The sequence below is a fragment of the Macrobrachium nipponense genome, chromosome 23, assembly GCF_015104395.2.
Source record: "Macrobrachium nipponense isolate FS-2020 chromosome 23, ASM1510439v2, whole genome shotgun sequence".
Taxonomy (NCBI): Eukaryota; Metazoa; Arthropoda; class Malacostraca; order Decapoda; family Palaemonidae; genus Macrobrachium; species Macrobrachium nipponense.
Genome location: NC_061090.1, coordinates 51813924 through 51833314, shown reverse-complemented (window position 1 = coordinate 51833314; position 19391 = coordinate 51813924). Strand labels below are relative to the sequence as shown.

At 37.7% G+C, this 19391-nt stretch overlaps 2 protein-coding genes across 3 annotated transcripts in view; one reads left to right on the top strand and one right to left on the bottom strand.

The window, feature by feature from the left end:
• The window catches only part of LOC135200447 (gephyrin-like), a 191488-nt gene that overhangs the window by 104718 nt on the left and 67379 nt on the right, over nt 1–19391 (bottom strand). The gene's annotated exons all lie outside the window — the stretch shown is intronic.
• On the top strand, nt 75–8692 carry LOC135200452 (protein lines-like). Its single transcript, XM_064229117.1, has 2 exons — nt 75–3025; nt 3452–8692. The coding sequence occupies exons 1-2, from the start codon at nt 1524–1526 to the stop codon at nt 3789–3791; spliced, it is 1842 nt and encodes a 613-aa protein (XP_064085187.1). The 5' UTR covers nt 75–1523; the 3' UTR covers nt 3792–8692.

Below are 19391 nucleotides of genomic sequence, written 5' to 3'. Positions count from 1 at the left end.
CTGGCTCAGAAAACGGGAATGGTCGGGATTCCGCCACCCAGCGGCGGGAATGGTAGATCACCTGACCTACCTGTAGCGTGTGCCGCGAGTTTTGAATTCTGTCGGGACGACGGAGTCTATAGCTAAGTATATATCTGCCAGGTAAGTATGTATAAAACTTTATTGTATCTTAACAATATCATTTTTCTTAGGATTTTTTTATGATGTTCCGGCTTACAACGATTTTCTGGTTACAACGTGTCTCAAGAACGGAACCCCCGTCGTAACCCGGGGACTCCCTGTATAAATTTTATGTTGTCACATAACAATCTCATGGACTTATTGAATTTAGGGAGCAGATGCATTGTAGGGAGATGGGAAGGCATGAGAATTCCTAACATTTCCTAGAATTGTCTGTCCTGATCTAACCAGACCTTATCTTCCTAACCAGGGTGCCATGCCTTTGTATGGCCAGGGGCTTTTGCCCCACCCCTGGACCCCTGAGTAACACTGAATATCGCTGTCTCCCAATTCTGTGTACCTGAATTTAGATTTAATACCTGGTGTTTTCATTGCTGGCTGGAAGTTGCAGATCAAGAACATTTCTTTCCAAAATCATGAGACAGGATGATTTGAAGATTTTTAAAACTCGTTAGCATTAATAAATGCAAAGCTTTGGATAATGAATCAAATATGTCCAATGACTAAAGCAAACTGGTTTGTAGTGAAATTCATTCCAAAAGGGTGTAATGTTATCCCATATTCAAATTGGTCTCACCCATTTAACCTGTAGGTATTTGATGAAGAAGCTTAACACACAATGCTTTGTTGACTGTTCCTCTGATTTCCTATGTATTGGATGCAAATATGAAAGAATTGGGATGATGATTTGTGTGTTATCTGTTTAGACCTACAGCACCTTAGACATCCATTTCTGGTAAAGATTTTCCCACTCCCTCAGGTATGCTTTATCCTAGCTAAAATGTCAATTTCTGCTGCAGTATCTTTGGCAGAGCATTTTGTCCCTCCTTTTTTTGGGAATAATGGTTCCATGCTGAGAACAAGCATGAACTGTAAATTTCTTCTTTCTTTTTAAAGTGTATATCCATATTGCTAGTTTTATCATCACTAAACAAGTTCAGTTTACCAGTTTTTCTTATTACTGTACCAGGTATGTAATCATTTTGTGTTTAGTAAAGATTTCCCATGGATTATTTTTACCCTAAATGTTGTTTCGTTGTATGAGAAACTAAAAATATTTAAACTTTACAGGATCATGGCACCACTTGTCCTACAGCGAAAGTCCAACACATGGAGATGAAAGTTGTTCTGAAGATGAATGCTGAATGGAAACATCATGACATACTGCCACCTCCATTCTACGCTTGCAGACACAGAATACTGTCAGCCAGGTGACAGTATTATAGTACTAGCTGAAACCCTGGTACATAATATTGTGCTATGGAGGATTTCTCAGACGTGTCAGTGCGTGTACATGTCTGCCCAAGAACTCGAGACAGGCATCGGAATCATGCAGGTGTGAAATGAACAGCATTGTGAATCATGTGAAAATGGTAGAACCCCAGCAGAAAAGGGTGAAATTGCCCCCCTCTGGGGATGACAGTGGGGGGCAGCTGCTGCCAAGAAGGGACTTGGAGGTAATCCATGCCCAGTTGATACGAAAGTGTCTCTGTTCCCTGCAGCTTCCCAACATCCTTCACACACTGGCTGTCTGTAATGACTGCTTTTCATCACACCCAGTGTCACACATGTTACAGCTTCGGGACGAAACACTTTTGTACATTAGTATGCTCACTCTTTTCTTTGAAGTGTCTCTCAGGCAGCAGAGTCGAGGCGTTTTATGTTCTCGCATCAGTGAGGTGGTTGCAGCGGGGGCAGATAATGAAGGGGCTGTTCTTGACATTCTTTTTGGCTTCATGGCCTCGGAAGATAAGTACGTGAGCTATTCGTCTTCTCGTGCCCTGTCCTCTCTCTTGCTGATGTTACGTGGCCGTGCCAGTGAAATTGTCTTGGAAAAATTAGTAGACAATCTTGCCATGTCTACCAACCTCATTGAAATGGGTCATTCAATTGAAGTTGTTAGGAGAGTTATCGAGTGGAAAGATTTAGACGAGCATCCGTTGGAAGGAACAGAGCCTGCTGACACAGGACAGCCAGGAGATTGTGCAAAGATAACTCTAACCCCAGCTGATTCACAGGGGGCTAATGAAGTTAAGTATGTGGCAACTAAAAAGCTTGATTGCAAGTGGTTTCTTTTAGTGTCTAGATTAACGCAGCTAATAAATGAATTTTCTACTGAAAGAGAACATGTTATTGTATCTTTTTTAACACTTTGGGAATCTTTAATATCAGTCAAAGCTAATCTTTCTGTGACTGATACAAAGGAATTTTACTCAGGACTAGAGCGTCTCATGACTCCTCTCACTCGGCACACGCATACGATAGTGTGGCGAAAAGTGCTTGACCTTTATAACGAGGTCTTGTGTTATGGGAGTACGCTGGCCCTCCAGGACGTATTAGCAGAAGAGCCCTGTAACTTGGCTCACCTCCTCATCCGTGCTGTGAAAGATAGAAGGTTGTTGGAGTGTGTGCCTTGTGGAGGACCAGCGGAACACAGTACATTACCAAACCACGGCTCCAATGCAATGGATATCGGTGCAGGACCAAGTTCCGGAAGTGTTAGTGGAATTGACCAGAGTGAGCGCACTATTTTACACAAAGTAGTGTTAGTCATTTTGAAAGCTATTGCAGTGACAGTCAAGGAAACTCGATGCGATTCTTCTTCAGAAAACTCCTCCAGGTCCGGAGGTTCAGGATCAGAAGATGTTGATATGGCCATTATAGAACGTAGTCTAAGGGAAGTGATGCGCAAAGTTGATAGTTTTGTCAAATCAAAACTTCCATTCCACCCTGAGGCTCCAATGGCAGAGTGGATGGTACGACTCTTTGCTGACCAAGATGACTGGTTGGTTGAATCAATGGTGTGTGGATTAGACATCTTCACAGGTCTAGGGATTCGCATAAGGTAGGCAACTGTAAGATGTATACATTTTAAGAAATTATGTACTTAGGTTATTTTCACTGTATATATGTAGTGTTGGAATACATATTTTGTATTTATCTTTTCAGGAATATTAAAAGTAAATGGGTATGCATTACATACCACAGTTAGTTGCTTATTGCTTTGTAGAGTTGGATTAGTAAAGCAATTACAGTAATATTTGGAGCAGGAGTAGGAATAATTATTTTATGATACATATAACTTGAGAGAGAAATATATTTGCTAATAATTTGGATGCATGAAATTTTTATTGTTAAGTCTTTTGTTGAATTAGTAATGCATTAGAGCTTGACTATTGTTCTGGTGGTTGTAATAAGATTTGTAGACTTGGTTGCTTTACAGTATTTAGTAATTATTTTCAAATATTAAATAGAAATATTTTTTTTGCAGGCAACAGCCCGAACTTCATGCTTGTGTCAATCCACACACAACCTTCTTGGTCTTTTTAGAGACCATTTATCTGGAACATGACGTTCTTTTGGACCTCTTAGTTTCAAACGAGACGTCATTCCTTCTCTACCTGCTCCGCTACCTCAAATTTATTCGCCGCAGTTGGCAAGAATTTGCCTCCCACTGTGGCCGCCGATTAGAAGAAGTTATGACTGTCCTGATTCGTTTACGTTATGCCATCGATCGGCTTGTGTCCAAAAACCTCTTTCCATATAATATTAGCCCTGTTCTGAAATTGTTGCAAAAATGTGAAGAATTTTATGAAGTAAGTGACCCCTAATTATTGGAAAGAATTTGATCAGAATTTTTTCTTCTTTAGTTTGTTATTCTTCTTACTTAATAATTTATTCATCTTTATTGTACAGGTAATTAAAATGGATTTTCTTCAGTCTCTAAGTGAGAAAAAAGTATTCAATGTTTCTTAGTGTATTGAACTTTGTTGTCAACACATCGCCTCTTGAATTATTTGACGACAGATTTGAGTGAACTGAGTTCTCTACATACAGAACGTATGAATGTTACAGGTATGCAATTCATTTAAGAGTAAACAAAAGTTACAACCCTAATGAGAAATGGGAAGTACACAAGTTGGTGAAAATTTATACTATGGATTATATTTCTACATTATAATTACTGTGCTGTGATGTTGAATTTTAAGGATCTTTTAAATGAAGAGCAACTGATACTTATGCCTCTAAAATTTTTCAGTTGAGTAAATAGGATCTTTAAAGTTTGAAGGGAAACATGTTTTTCCTCTATTTGTTTGGCTACTTTTTTTCTGGAGATGACGGTCTTTAAGATCACTGTCCTTCTATTGTAAATTTGAGTAATGACAAACGGTAGTTTAACAAACTTCCAAGTATTGTGGAAAATGCTTGGCTAGTGCCATTAAGGGAATGTCATATACATTCAGAATTTCTCTCTCATTGCTGTTAGCTTTTTAAGTTTTGTTTAAGGATATCTTGACTAGACAATGTTAAAGTAATTTAATGTAGTCACACATTTGCAAAATGGCAAAATGCTGGGAAAAAATTATCCTTTTCATGAAGATGTCACAGTTATAGTTCTGATAGTTCCACATCACATGCAGTAACTTGGAGCTATTTTGTCTTTGGATATGAAGTAAGGTTTCTCAGAATTTATGTAATTGTTAGTTGCATTTCGTACAAAATTACATTTTAGTTTCAGTATCTTAAATGAAAGTTATGAAGTGAACCATCTTGAATTGGGCAGATTCAAGTAGAATCTGGATCCCACAGACTTATATGATCCCATGAACGTTAATTGTAATTATCACTTTCTGTTTCTTTTTAATTGTAAATTAAAACTTGCTATTGTTCTATTTGATGATTATGGCTATCAATTACTGTACTGGAAAGAGACCACGGATTCACGTTTGTAGACTCAGGGCTCACCCGAAAGAATTTTGGTCTTGAATTAAAAGCTTAAATTGAAATGCAGTAAAACTGATAGAAGTTGGACAGGTGAGTGTGAAGAGACCAAACAGAACAAGTGATACAATGAAGGGGACAAAACACCAGGTGTTCAAAGAAAGCCTTTGTATCTTCTTAAGAATGGTACCCTTTACCTCATGAAAGAGTAAGATAAATTGACTTGTCTTCCTGCAGTCTTTACAAACCCTTGGGGCCCTAAAGTATTATTTTGGTGTTAAATGCTACTAAAGTACCCTCTTCTAACTAGTTGATAGATTTTTTGTCTAGTTTATTTGTTTGCGAAAGGGAAGGTTGCTAATTATGATGAGATTTTGCAACTTTTCAGAAAGGGATTGTTGATAATAAGCCAACTTGACTCCATGAGGTTGATGAGGTGAAGTTCTCAGTTTTGGTATTTTGGTTTTCGTTAGTGCTTTTGAATTTTAATTAAAACAGGATTGAATTTTGCATATAAGTCAGGTTTTTAAGCTTGTTTAGTTCATTGTTAGGAACTTCAGTTGTGGTTGTCACAAATTTCTGTCTTATGGAATTCCAGCATGAAGTTTTTTATTCAGTTCAGTCCATAGAAAGTTTCTATGTTTTCCAATACTGTATGTCACACATTGGCCGTTTCAGTGAATATAGTGGATCTAGGCTGTAATGTAAGCACTACAAAGTTTTAACAAGTATTTTGTAAGACCTTACATATTTGTCCTTCTAAATAGTAAACCATATGGGAAAGTCTCTACAGCAGATTGTGTCTGTGACTGCTATTGTTGTAATGCCAGTTTGACTAAATCAATCTTTGACAAAACTAGGATGACAATTTATACAGCTTGTGATGTCAGTTTCCCTGAGGGACAATACTTTGATAGTCATTTCTGTACCTAACTATGTTTGCTTTAGACATTATTAAAAGTGGATGCTTCATTAGGGTGTCAATACTGAAGTAACACACTAAAAAGGTACAATACTTTGATTTGAGATTGGTGAATTAGTGATAAAATAACTGGAGGAAATTTATTTTAATTTGTAGGTGGGTTTGGGTAAGAAAAAGTAGTCAATCTTCCTATGACATGAATGATTCTAATAACACTGACATTTATCAGTTCAAAAAAATGTGCAGGAGTGGAAGGAAATACACAAGATTTTATTCTTAGACTTCCTAATATTTCAGATATTTTGCTGTGTAGCTATAAAAGTATTGGATTCAGCTTTGATTAATGGAACATAGATCAATTTTATGTTAATTTTTACTTTGTTGTGTTCTCCCTTTTGTTGTGTTCTCCCTCCACTTCCTTAACCTTTGAGTTATTGCAACCCCACTTGAAAGCCTTGTATTCTGTGTAATAAACAGTATAAACTCCTAGCATATTCAGACTAGTTTGTTATTGGGAACCTGCATATTTTGTGGTTGCACTTGGATGGTAATGCAATTGAAAAATAAAGTTACAGAATAGTATTAGTCAGTAATACAGTACCATAGTATGCATTTATGAGGGTCTAGGCAGTAAATTTGTTCTGGTACCATTTCTCATTTGGGTGGAAAAGGTTTATTGTACAAGACTTGGCTCTTGTTATGTAGGTCACAAGCCTCAGTGTGCTTTTGGTTGTTTCTTCAGAGAAACCTTTGCATCTTATCATTGACAAAATGCCAAAATGAGCAATTTTGTTCATTTGGACTCGTTCTCCTGTTGAATCCTGATCCTTTTTCTGCAGGACAGTTAAAGATCACTTGGTGCTCTTTCATAGTTGTTAACTGTTAATTTGTAAAGCCAGTTCTATCTTTGTAGTCTAAGTTTTTTTTATTGTTAAATTATGATGGAATACACATGTTACTTCATTTGCACTATTTTTTTATATAGAAGTCGGCCTACCTTTTTTCAGTGAAATGTATAAATACTCACTTTATTTTTACTATTGCTATGTATATTACCATATATACATTATACATATGCATCCTTTTCCTTTCATTGTCTCCAGTTTTTCTATTCAGATTTCCTTAGTTTGCTTTTACATCAAATCATTATGATGCACATTACGTTTTGGTCTTAATTTGTAAATCTCTTTACTAGAGTCTCGCAGGAAATTCCTTTTAATGCCTGTGCTTGGATTTTGCAGGAAACCATTCATAGGGATGAATTCATGTTTCTTAAAAGACTAAACACTATCTTGACATTTTTACATTTGAACATACCCCAGGTGAGCATGGAAAATTTGAGCCAATTTTACGTTCATAAATTCTGTTTAAGGTTTCTTAGATGGATGGGAAATTTTTTGGGGGGTGGGTGGGTTATTCTATCCTCGAAGTAGAAGGGGTATTTTATAGTGTACACAATTTTTGTTTGTTACTCATGTAATTTTAATGTTTTGTATTTTTGTATCGATCATGAAAATTAAAAGGGGTGTATGTATGAGAATGTTGATTATGTCTGTGCCTGGTATTTACCGAGACACACGCACTGAACTTGTTTTGAAATGACTGGGAGATTTTTGCTGTAACCACAATGTGTTTTGAACAATATCAGGGCATCTAAGCAGTGACTTTTGCCAGAGTATTCTGTTTAGGATGCTCCTCTTTTGTTTTATTATTTTTCATTATTGCTTACCAGTCAGCTGTGTTGGTAACTACTCAGAAACTACAAAAATGGTTTTGTTTGTATAGTGCGATCCATTTTTTTTTTTTTTTTTTTCTGATGGCTGTACTCAAATGGGAATGTCATCATCGATTCTGCCAATTTTTTGTCTTTCAAAAAATTCTGTAACTAGATCTATTCTTTTTCAACTTAGTCTTTTCTTTTCTGAATCTTTTTCAGTAAGGCTTTTCTTTTCTGAATCTTTTTCAGTATTTTCATTAATACAGAACAAATATTTTTGTATTTATTTTAGTAACTATTTATTAGAGAGAATCCAAGCCTCTTTGTAACTTTTATAATCGTCAGGTGTATCACATCCTGTAGAACTAACTAACTAAAGGCATGTTCTCAGAAAACAAAGCTCTAGTCTGTAGATATGTGCCATGGATTGTAGAAAATTACTGGGTGCATTATTTTGCCTTCTGTCAGTGATTTGTTAATTTTTGGCAATTTCTATAATTGACTAATTAAAAATTTATGCATCACTTCATTTTGGCTGGTGTGACGAAGGAAGGTAAGATTGCAGATTCAACTTGATTACAAAACAATGCTCCCAGAACTACTATAGTTGCTTTAGTGTCAGTTTCAATGATTGTGCTTACTGGAGTGGTAACAGAAGGGTCTATAAGGTTGTAGATACTGTACTATGAAATGTGCAAATTCCATGCAACAATGTAAAGATGATTTTTTGCAGTGGAGGTTTTCCTGAGATTTGGAGTTTTATCAGTTTTTCACTGACGTGCTTAGTAAACAAGCCTTTAAACTTCCCAGATTATTAAAATGATCGACTTTAGGAAATTTTTTTCATGTAAAGAATTTTCATAGTTGTTAATAGAACAAATCTTGAAGTATAGGATATTTTCACAATGATATAACTGAAACTACTGTTGCCTTTAAACTTTGTAAGTTTTTTATACACAAAAAAGTGTACCTTAGGGACAGTTTGAAATATTTACAATTCTTGCATACTAAAACAATCAAAATGGTTTTTGTACAAGGAGACTACCTCTAATTGGTTTTGTTGCACCATGAGAAAATAACATGCCTTTGCTTTGTAATATTTGATATTGTATAATTTTTTATAGAATGAAATTTAATAAAAAGAACTTTGGTATGATTTTTTTACTCCAACCCTTTGGAAGATGGTAATTATTACCTATTAAATGCAGGTAAATTGTTTTGATTACTAATTAGATTAAGAAGATGTTGAGTTGCACTGCCAGGCTTTTGCAGAAGACTATTTAGGTCCTTATTTTGAACAGCTAAAAGAAAGCTAAGTAGAGGGACCAAAGGGAGATTGATGAAGGTACAAGACATATTGCAATTAAAACTGGAGGTAACCGTTATTGCTGTCCAGAGTTTGAGGCAAAATATGTGCTACTCTTGTCTTTGATCTGATGGGAGGTACTAAGGAGCAATAGTTGAACGGGAGGATGTTGGAAAAGAAGTGCGAATAAACTTGAAAGAGCAATTTATGGCAAAACGGCTCTGCAAATTTCGCCCTCTCTTTAGCCTCATTAACATTCATTCCCACTTCCTGTCCAACCTCCACTGCTGTGCCTCAGCACAAATGTGTTTTCACATTTTGGGTGACAAATACTGTTTTCTGCTGTTTATAACAAACCATTATACGTAATTCGTTAGGGAGTTGTCTTCCAGTTCAATTATCGCAGTTGTCTGCAATATAAATTATATAGTGCCTCAGTGGCGTGGTTTGTATGGTGTTTGCATCCCACCTTGGAGGTTGTGGGGTCAATTCTCAGCCATTTCATTGAGGAGTGAGAGATGTGTATTTCTGGTGATAGAAGTTCACTCTCGACGTGGTTCGGAAGTCACGTAAAGCCGTTGGTCCCGTTGCTGAATAACCACTGGTTCCATGCAACGTTAAAACACCATACAAACAAACAAACAAACATGCAACGTAAAAGCACCATACAAACAAAAACATTATAAATTATCAAAATTTTTGTTGCAAAATACATTACATAGTGACTTAAATACATCATTACATGTAGTTACTTGAAATGTTACTCAATAGTTTTCGTTATTGAGAACTATATCCCACAATTACTTTTAAACTAAATGCTTTTTTATAAAGTGGCCAGTGTTGTGAGATGGTTCATTTGCCATGTTATTTGTGTCAAATTCAGAAACATTAAATGGAACAATGGGAGAAGACCTGGGTAATGCAGATTTGAAGTTCTGTATAAATGTTTCTATTAGGATCGTCATTTTGGGGGCCACCCACTTCCCAGCCCTGCTCAAGACTGATGGTCCCCCCAAGACTTGGTTTGGCCCCCAATCCTTTGATATAATGTTTTATAATGATAACAACAACAACAGTAAAATTCACTCCAAAGTTTGTGTGCACAAATTTAAAAACATTTTTGAGGGTGGTAGCTTGCAGTCCCCCCTACCCCCCAGCTGACAGCTCGTTACCCCACCCATACCATAAGTTCTAAACCTTTGCCACCCACACCCCAACAGGAAAAAACTTATATGAAACCCCGCCCCCCCCCCCCCAACCCCTCTATTATTCCTCCAAGCTACGCTCGCCACCCACACACCCCACAAGAAAAATCTGAAATAACGCCAAAGCCTCTCTCTCTCTCTCTCTCTCTCTCTCTCTCTCTCTCTCTCTCTCTCTCGTCTCTCTCTCTCTCTCTCTTCTCTTCCTCTCTCTTTCTGTGTGTGTGTGGATAAGGCCGGCCACACACGTGCAGTTTTAACTGACAGTTATAACTGTTCAGTTATAACTGACAGTTAAAACTGCACGTGTGTGGGGTATCTCAGTTGCTCATTTCGTCAGTTCAACAAAACTGTACAGTTAAACTGAGACAAATGCAATGTTTCATATTTTTAACTGAAAGGAGTAAATGAACTGAGCGTGTGTGGGGGGATTCGTAACTGTACAGTTCTCAATTTCTCATTTCTACTGGTGGTAGCGGTGAGTGCAGTTTGTTGAGATAGCACGTAAACAAAGCGAAAGCAACTTTTGGTACAGTTCCAGTCATGTGCAAATAATTGAGAAAATCAATTGGTTCTTCACTTAATTCCTTTAATAATTTAATATCAGAACATTGATTTCGCCTCAGTAACCACTTTTTGCACCACTGTTTACGCTTTTTAGTTTTATTTTTTCTATTTGTTTGTAGCATTACAAAGAATACATCGAGAGCGCAAGATCGTACTTCTCGGAATCCATGGTAAAAACTGAGGGATTGAACTGTGCGTGTGTGTGCATTTCATTTTTAACTGACGTCAGTTTAAACTGTGTCAGTTATAACTGCACAGTCATAACTGTCAGTTAAAACTGCACGTGTATGGCCGGCTTAAGAAACTATCTGAATCGTGAGAAAGATTTTTTCCCTCTCTCTCTCTCTCTATGAATAAGAAACATCTGAATCGTGAGAAACTTATTCTCTCTCTCTCTCTCTCGCTCTCTCTCTCTCTCTCTGGATAAGAAACACTATCCGAATCGTGAGAAACATTTCTCTCTCTCTCTCTCTCCTTCTGTGGGTAAGAAACAAACCCGAATCGTGAGAAACACTACTGCAAATCATCCTCGACCACAACAAAACAACCCAATGTCAAAAAGTTCGAATCATTCAATCAGCTGTTGCCAAGGCGTCAAGTAACTTGTGACTTCAAGTTAAAGCAAATCATCTTTCAACGCCATAATAATTATTTTCATCGCCTTCTGTCGTGAAGCCGAGATCATTCGTGCATATAGTGAGACTCTCTCGTTAAATAAGGGATTGTCCGGTCAACCTGAACGAGTTTAAACTGGGTGAGAAATAAGGTGGTTCTTTAAGAGTGTGGTATAGGCTAGCTAAATGGAGGCGTATTTGAGTAGCTAGGTTGAGATTGGTTAAGCCGGCTTCTTGTCGCCGTATTGCTTTCTTGTTTTAGGGAGGTAGTGCCGCCAGTGCTCCTCGTGCGGTGCACTGTAGGCATTGCTTAGGGCTCTTTGTAATGTCCTTCCCCCCATCCGGCACTCAGCGGCAACATCTTTCATTTGTTATATACCTACTGTAGGTATATAGCCTAGGTACTACCTCTGTTCATAGATAGCTAATGGTCACGTGCCGCCCCCCCCCCCTCCTTCCATGGATATGATTAATAGATCATAAGTAGTTTTCTTTTCAATAAATCATTATTAGCAGAAAATTTGCTTGGTTATTGATTATTTCAACAACTAGGACTAGGTAGCTATAGTATAACAAAAACAATAACAACTAGTAGTAGTACTAGCTATGGTACTACTCTGTTTAGCCTATGTAGGCTAAGTAGTACTACCTATATATACCATGTGTGTGTATACATGTATAAATATTGATATATGTATACCATATGTGTTATATATCATAGTATACTATATATGTATATAGTGTAAAATCTTGCATAATATGGCTACTCAGTTTTAAGCTTTAATTCAAGCCAGTTGTGACTTTTGCTAGATGTAGTTTGGGTAAAACTTTACAATACATAGCTGCGTGGCCTGGTTCCAGCCTGTCGCTGCTTGGACAGGATACTGCCTTTTTTGGGGGAGTTCAGGCCCCAGCCAGGTTAGGGTACATCACCCCAAGTTAGGTTAGGTAGGTAAGATCTGGTTAGATCAGGACCTGGCATTATAGGAAAGGTTAGGTCTATCTATGTATGAGGAACCTGTCATGGTCGACGACTGGCGGGAATCAGGCTGCGCAACTATTGTAAAGTTTTACCATGGAATGCATATTAAATATCAGCTAATTTAACAAATCATGGCACAGAACACATAGCCCTAGTTGTATAATGCTAAACTTGCAGAAATCCAAGTAGTCTATATTTGTATCTTATGTGAATCAGTGGGTTGAAAAAAATTTGATGAAAGATGGACATCATCATGCATGTGGTTTTCTTGCGATAGCATGTTCCTCAAATTACCTTGTAACTGGTTACACTTAAATACTGAAAGAAAAGTAGAGCCACCGCCTGTTGATAGACCATAACTGTTGACCCACCAGATTCAGGTGTAGTACAGAATGGTAAGGGAGGGTGCTGGCCCTCCTGGTGGCTGGTAATGAAGTCACAGGAGAAAATGTCTAAATATTGCCTAGAAAAAAAAAAAAAAACAAAGTCACATTAATTTATGGTAACTGGTAATAAAGTCACAAGAAAATATTCACAATATTTCTTAGAGGTCATTTTGTTATTTACAGTCTTTTGTTTATGCTTTTATGGTTTTTTTTTTTTTTTTTCCGTGACTATTTTTTACCTGGATTCATCCCTCCCAGCTAGGTAGAACCTGGCATCCTAGCATGAAATTAGTTATGATGCACTCGTGGCCAGGTAGGACACAGTGTCCTAGGTTCTGATGCAACCCTGTAAATAGAACTTTGCGGTACTCTTTGGCTGAGGTTTAAGGATGCAATGCACCGAGCGACCAACTTCCTCTTCCCCCCCTTCCTCCCACAATGCAGGTAAAACCTTGGGTAGAACATAAGACTACTACCACCCCTTTAGTTTGGTAACTACCAGGGGTTATCATGCAATCCATGGGGCCAAATTGCCAAATTTAGTATCTTTCCTTTTCCCGGGGCAAGCGAACGTAAAAATGTAAACAAAATACGTTTCAGTTTTCTTCTGAAGATTGAAAAAGAAACCCACAAAATCACTTTGTAACTTGTTTACTTTTAAGTATTTACATTTAATTTTACTCCACACTCGTGGAGTAAAATTAAATGTAAATACTTAGAAGTAAACAAGTTACAAAGTGATTTTGTGGGTTTCTTTTTCAATTAACATAAATAAAAGATACATATAAGAAAAAGGCAGTAAATATATTCTGGTTTGTGACCGGTGGGAAGGAAGCGGTGCAAGTAGTTTTCAACTTTATTGGACTTTTAATCATAGGTTAGGGTAGACGTATACTTGTCACATTGTTGTGCTTTTTATTCATTTTTCTCCTTGTCATTGGTAATGATCGCATACTCAACCATCTTTATTTTCCTTCTGATCTCTTGTATTTGTTCTCTACAGTATAGCTAGAATCCGTGAATAGTTGAAACCCCTATAAAAATGCTTAAAACTGCCTATTTTGTTAGTTAAAACTCAAGAAAAACCCACTAAAAATGTTTATAGTTTGAATTTTGGCCTAGCCTAACTCCTTTCTTTCTCTATAAAAATGAATAATCTACCCACCTGTACGCTTTCTCCAACTCCAGTACACTCCAGAAATCACCTTAAAACACCAGCACACAAGACTTACGACCCAAAAAACAACTCCTACCAGACAGAGAGCTCTCCCCTACCAACCACACACCACCAACACGTGCTTTCTACTGCCCCGTGTTATTGTTTACATCCTGCCGACGCCGCCGCCATCTTGTCTATGACGTCACAGCCTATGACGTCACAACACAACTTAAATACATCAACAGACACCTTCTAGAATCTACCACATGCTGTCTATATATAGGACACCCACCATATTTCAACAATGCATAAAATACCATAACAATTACAATATATAATCACACTTATCTATACCCATAACAATTTATACAATATATAATCACACTTATCTCTTTCTCCCTCCCCTCCAACTGTTTCCTAACCTAGTATTCCCCTCTTAATTTCCTTCGTCCTCCAACTCTTTACCCTCTACATAATTTCTAATACATTCCCCTGAAACTCCTGCTTTAGTTAACACATCAGCCACTTGCTCCTTTCCTTTTATCCATCTCACCACCTTTATTTCCCCGGATTCAATGGTTTCCCTTATTGCAGCAATATCTATTTTTAATCTCTTGCTACTTACACCAGTGCTCGATTTGATGGCGGTCATTAGTGTTTTACTATCAGTGTTAACCAAGGCTTCTAAATTTCTCCCTCCTACTACCTCTTCCCACAAATGCTTGAAATATCAATCCTTCTACAGCTTCCCCAACTCAGGGCTTCAGCCTCAATGGTGGATTTTGCCACTCTCCTGATTTCCTAGACTTCCACCATATGGGACTTCTCCTCTTCCCATCTGTCAAAGAAATAATATAACCCAGTTGAGTATGGCCATCTTCTATGTTTCCAAATGAAGCGTCTGCATAGGCTTCCCAATAAAACCCTTTCTTCTTCCATCTCACTTATTGTAACTTCGCCCATCATGCTCTTAGTTTTTCTCACAATTTTAATAAGTTTCTTCATATCCTGAGTTGTTCCTTCTTTAAATGCTTTACTTAATTCGCTAATATCATATGATATTTCTGGCATCATGTGTAGTGATACCCAATTCAGCTGTCCTACCACTGATCTGTACTCTGTTAACTCTTTTTGTTCTAGCACTCTATTACCCGTATATCTTCTAGCCTCTGGTTCTCTTATGGAATTTATATACTGCCACTGATTAAGGGAAAATCTATTCTCCTTCTGCTCTATTACTACTCCTATATACTTGAACCTTTTACTCTCTTGTTCTCCTACTTGCAATTTCCCTTTCAATCTCCCAATCGTTTCCTTTAAGAATTCTTCAGTTCCTCCGCAGCAAAAATCATCTACGTGTGCTACACAAAATGCCATTCCAAATTTATTGTTCTTTTTCCAAAAGAATATATTAGGTTCTAGTCTACTTCTCTCACCTTGAAGCTCCTTTCACTACTTTCACCACTTTACAATACCATGCTTTTGCTGCATCCTTGAGCCCATAGACTGTTTTCTTCAACTTCCATAATCCCCTCCAACCATCTCCCTTGGTGGCTTCAAGTACACTTCTCTTTGTATCTCGTCACCTTGTAAATATGCAGTTTTGACATCCAATGTATAACAATTCCTCCCAATTTTTTCACCTTTATTATGGGTTGTAGAACAGAATTTTAAAAATTTCAGCATTGCATGTGGGAGCATCCTTTTCCCACTCAGCCATTTCTTTCTTCAAACCCTCTAGCTACCAATCTTGCTTTACATATCCGTTTCCCCCCCTTTTTTATCTTTTCAGTTTACTATCCAAATCTTGTAGATATAGCTTTTTGTCCAACATCATTTACCTCCTCATATACCTGGTTATCTCTCCAACTTAGAAGTTCTTTTTCTTTAGCTTCCATTATGCTTCTATTTTCAAATCCCAGCAACAACACCTCTTCATCTTCAATTTTTTCTACCTGACTATAATCCCTCAAGTTAACCCACCCTTTGTCACCTGACTGTGAGTCTCGTATATTGTACGAATCAGCCCATGCTTGGCTTGATCTTTTTCCTGCAAGACCTAAAATAGTCCATTCTTTCTACTTGTCCTGTATCATTGTTTATAGCCCTAACTCTATTTCCCTTTTTGAATTTTGGTATCTCTTCCATTAACTCGCTTTCTATTGACCCACTTTGCCCGTTATCTCCACTGTTTCCTCTATCACCTCTCTTTCTATAGTCTCTTCTGTGTCTGCATTCCTTCTCTCACCCATTATCTCCTCTCCTTCCAGCCAATCTACTTTCCCTTCATTTGGGCCATCTGACCTACCATTTCACCCCATGGGATTTATCTATTTCTAGCCGATATCTCTGTCTATCTGGTGATCGTCGTTGAATCCTTGTCACATGTATCCTAGCTACTTTTCTTCTTAAAGAATTCCCTCATGTTTGACTATTATTGTTTTCCCCGATACTCCCACTACCTGAGCAGGTCCTCTCCATTCATTTTCATTTTCCCTCTTATAGAATACCTCATCTCCTCACCACTGCTTCTTCAAATTTATGTTCTCTGATCTTTGTTTTTGATTTAGCGCTATTCTTATTTTATTACAGGACTCATTTTTTATAAATGCTTCTCTGGCCTTGTGCATTGCATTCAGTGTGTCCCGTTACCATACCCTCTTCCATCCCTTTTTCTCTGCTTGCAGGACTAGAACTTTCTTCTCCTATTAGTTAGGCAGTGAAGGGTTTTTTCCAAATACTAATTGGTTGGGAGAGAAACCTCCATTATTCATTAAACAGTTCCTAGCACTCACTACCCATTTCAAAGCTAGGGACCAATCTACTTCCTCTTCCTCCATCATCTTCCTTACACTTCCCTTGATCATGCCTACGGTCTTTTCACATAATCCGTTGCTCCACAACGGAGATTTCTGTCTGCTTTGGGCTAATACTTTTATTCCTATTGATTTTTCTGCCATCCTCCTTACTTTTTCATTTTGAAATTATCCCCCATTATCTGACAATATTTTGGAGGGTGCTCCAAATATAGCAAACCAGCACTCAAAAAAGTATCTTTATTATAGTTTCTGGTTTCTTATCTTTTATCCAACAGGCCTGACAATATCTCGTTGCCATATCCACTATTTACCAAGAACTTTCTCTCTTCTATCTCTCCCACATCCATCGCTACGACTTCATTGAACGTTTTACTCCAAGAAAAGCCTACTACCGGTTTGGCGGGGTTTCTTTTGTATTTTTTACAAACCTCACAATTTTTAATCAGTTCCGTTAGTAACTTTCTTATTTCCTCTTTTTTCTTTTTCCGATTAACCCATTACTCCTTGTGCTTCCTCTGTTAGCTTCCATATTTTATCTCCACTTCCATGACCAAACTGTAAATGAATAATTTTCTTCATTGTGTTCTTAATTTCCCTCGGATTCTTTCCCTTCCAACCCTCCAGTATAATTCTTCTACCTTCCTCCTCCTTATAGCACTCTTAAATGACCCTGTTCGTCTTCTCTTAAACTCTAACTTTCTACTTTCCCCCATTCCCCCTAATACTTCTACTATGACACAATTTTCTTTTCAAATTTAGGGTCATACCCATTTTACTCATGGTTTGCTTACCTATCAGCCAGGGTATATCACCTTGCAGAATTCCGTCTTCAAATAAAACTTTCTGTTTTTTTAGTATCACAGGTATTTCTATTATTCCTCTGGACTTATAAGATGTCTCACCAAAATTAAACACTTTATTAGACTCTGTCCTAGTGTCCCTCATTCTCTCAACTCTTCCTGACTCAAATCCATGACAATACGTGCTAGTCACAATTCCCCGCAACTGTTGATTTACACCTTGTGTCCAAAATTGCATCAACCACCTCCCATGATGCTTCCACTATTTTATTAACTTCTCCTACATAAACCTCTTCTTCTTCTGTCCCATTTTCTGTTTTTACCTTATTTTCTTCTAGTCTTGTTTCAGTTTTCTTCCTATTATGAAAATTCTGAGGACAATCCCTAGCCCAATGCCATTCTGAGCTGCATATTGCACATACTGTTACCTTCCCTTCTTTGTTTATAGGATTTCTACCCCCCCTTCCTCGGTTCCATCTTCCCCGATATCTTTGGTTTTCCCTCCCTCCCTCCACCCAGAACTGGCATTGCCTTCTGACGAACCCCACCATTCCCGTTCCTCTTTAGTCCCTAATCCTCAAATAGTCTTTTCATTGTTTGCGACACTGTTCCGTACTCTAGCTTTTCTTGCCCACAAGCCGATAATACCATTTGTTTTTGATTTTCCGTGAGATTTGCTTGCTCTATTACATGATACCCTCCTTGACTTCGCCTTCAAAGCGCCGCCTTTCCCCATTGCTCTTTCAACTCAGATGCTGCCTTTTCGTATCTAATTAAGTAGTCCGCCATTATTTCACTATGATTTCTCTTCTTATAGCAAGGTATCTAATTAAATAGTCCCCGCCCAATTTTATTCACTAGATTGCTCTTCTTATTAGAAGGTATCTTTTTATTCTACCGTAATTCTCCATTACCGAGTCTTTTAGATAGGCTTTATCTAGTTTCTCTAGGATTAACTTTGGACCCTCTGTACCAGTAAGTTTATCTTTATCTAATGCTTCCACTAGCTCTCGGGCTTTCCCTTTTAAGCTCATTCTCATTTCTATCGCCGGGTATTTTGTATCTTCTCCATACAACAATAGCCAATCTTCGGCTTGACCTTTCCATTCTTTGTATTCTTCTTGTATCCCGCTAAACCTAGGACATTCCCTTCTCCATCTAGTAGTCTCCCTTTGTTCACTGTCGGATCCAGGCATCTTTGATCAACCACGCTCTGCTACCAGTTTGAATTTTGGCCTAGCCTAACTCCTTTCTTTCTCTATAAAAATGAATAATCTACCCACCTGTACGCTTTCTCCAACTCCAGTACACTCCAGAAATCACCTTAAAACACCAGCACCACAAGACTTACGACCCAAAAAAAAACAACTCCTACCAGACGAGAGCTCTCCCCTACCAACCACACACCACCACACGTGCTTTCTACTGCCCCGTCAGGGTTGCCAAATGGAATAATGAGGTGGCGCTAGATTCTTTTCACCTAAAAAGCGCTAGGAAAGCGCTAGATTTTAAACTATCAATTTCTCAATATTCGGGTCACATAAAGGCTATAAAGTATGTTTTCTTTTTACCCCCTTTTGGCACATTATATATCAGCCATTGCTCTTTGGCTACCAATACAAGATTGGTTAACTAAAGACTTTCTATCTCTCTCTCTCTCTCTCTCTCTATGTGTATATGTTTATTCATACATGCACATCTCATAATAGTATGGTTACTCTCTTTGTTAATCATTCTTTTTATTAGACATTCCTTATCAATCTTAATGTGGTGAATTGAATAAAAAACATCTCTCTCGTTAGATACATCTTTATTTTCAACCTTAAATGTTGTAGTCTTGAACAAAGGCATAGACTAAAAAAACTCGTGTACTATAATTTCATAAGTAGTATATTTTGAATTGGAATTAATACGAGAAAATTAAGTAGCAATAGTAATAGTAGGAGGGGGAAGAAAAACATTTAGTTGCTAGTAGCACCACAATTAGGCCTCCTCCAGATCAAAAGGTTCCCAAT

Excerpts from the sequence above, each read along its gene's own strand:
- LOC135200452 (XM_064229117.1), top strand. The coding sequence starts at position 1,524 with ATGAACAGCATTGTGAATCATGTGAAAATGGTAGAACCCCAGCAGAAA. Across the intron at positions 3,026-3,451 it reads GGTCTAGGGATTCGCATAAG|GCAACAGCCCGAACTTCATG; the intron begins GTAGGCAACTGT and ends TTTTTTTTGCAG.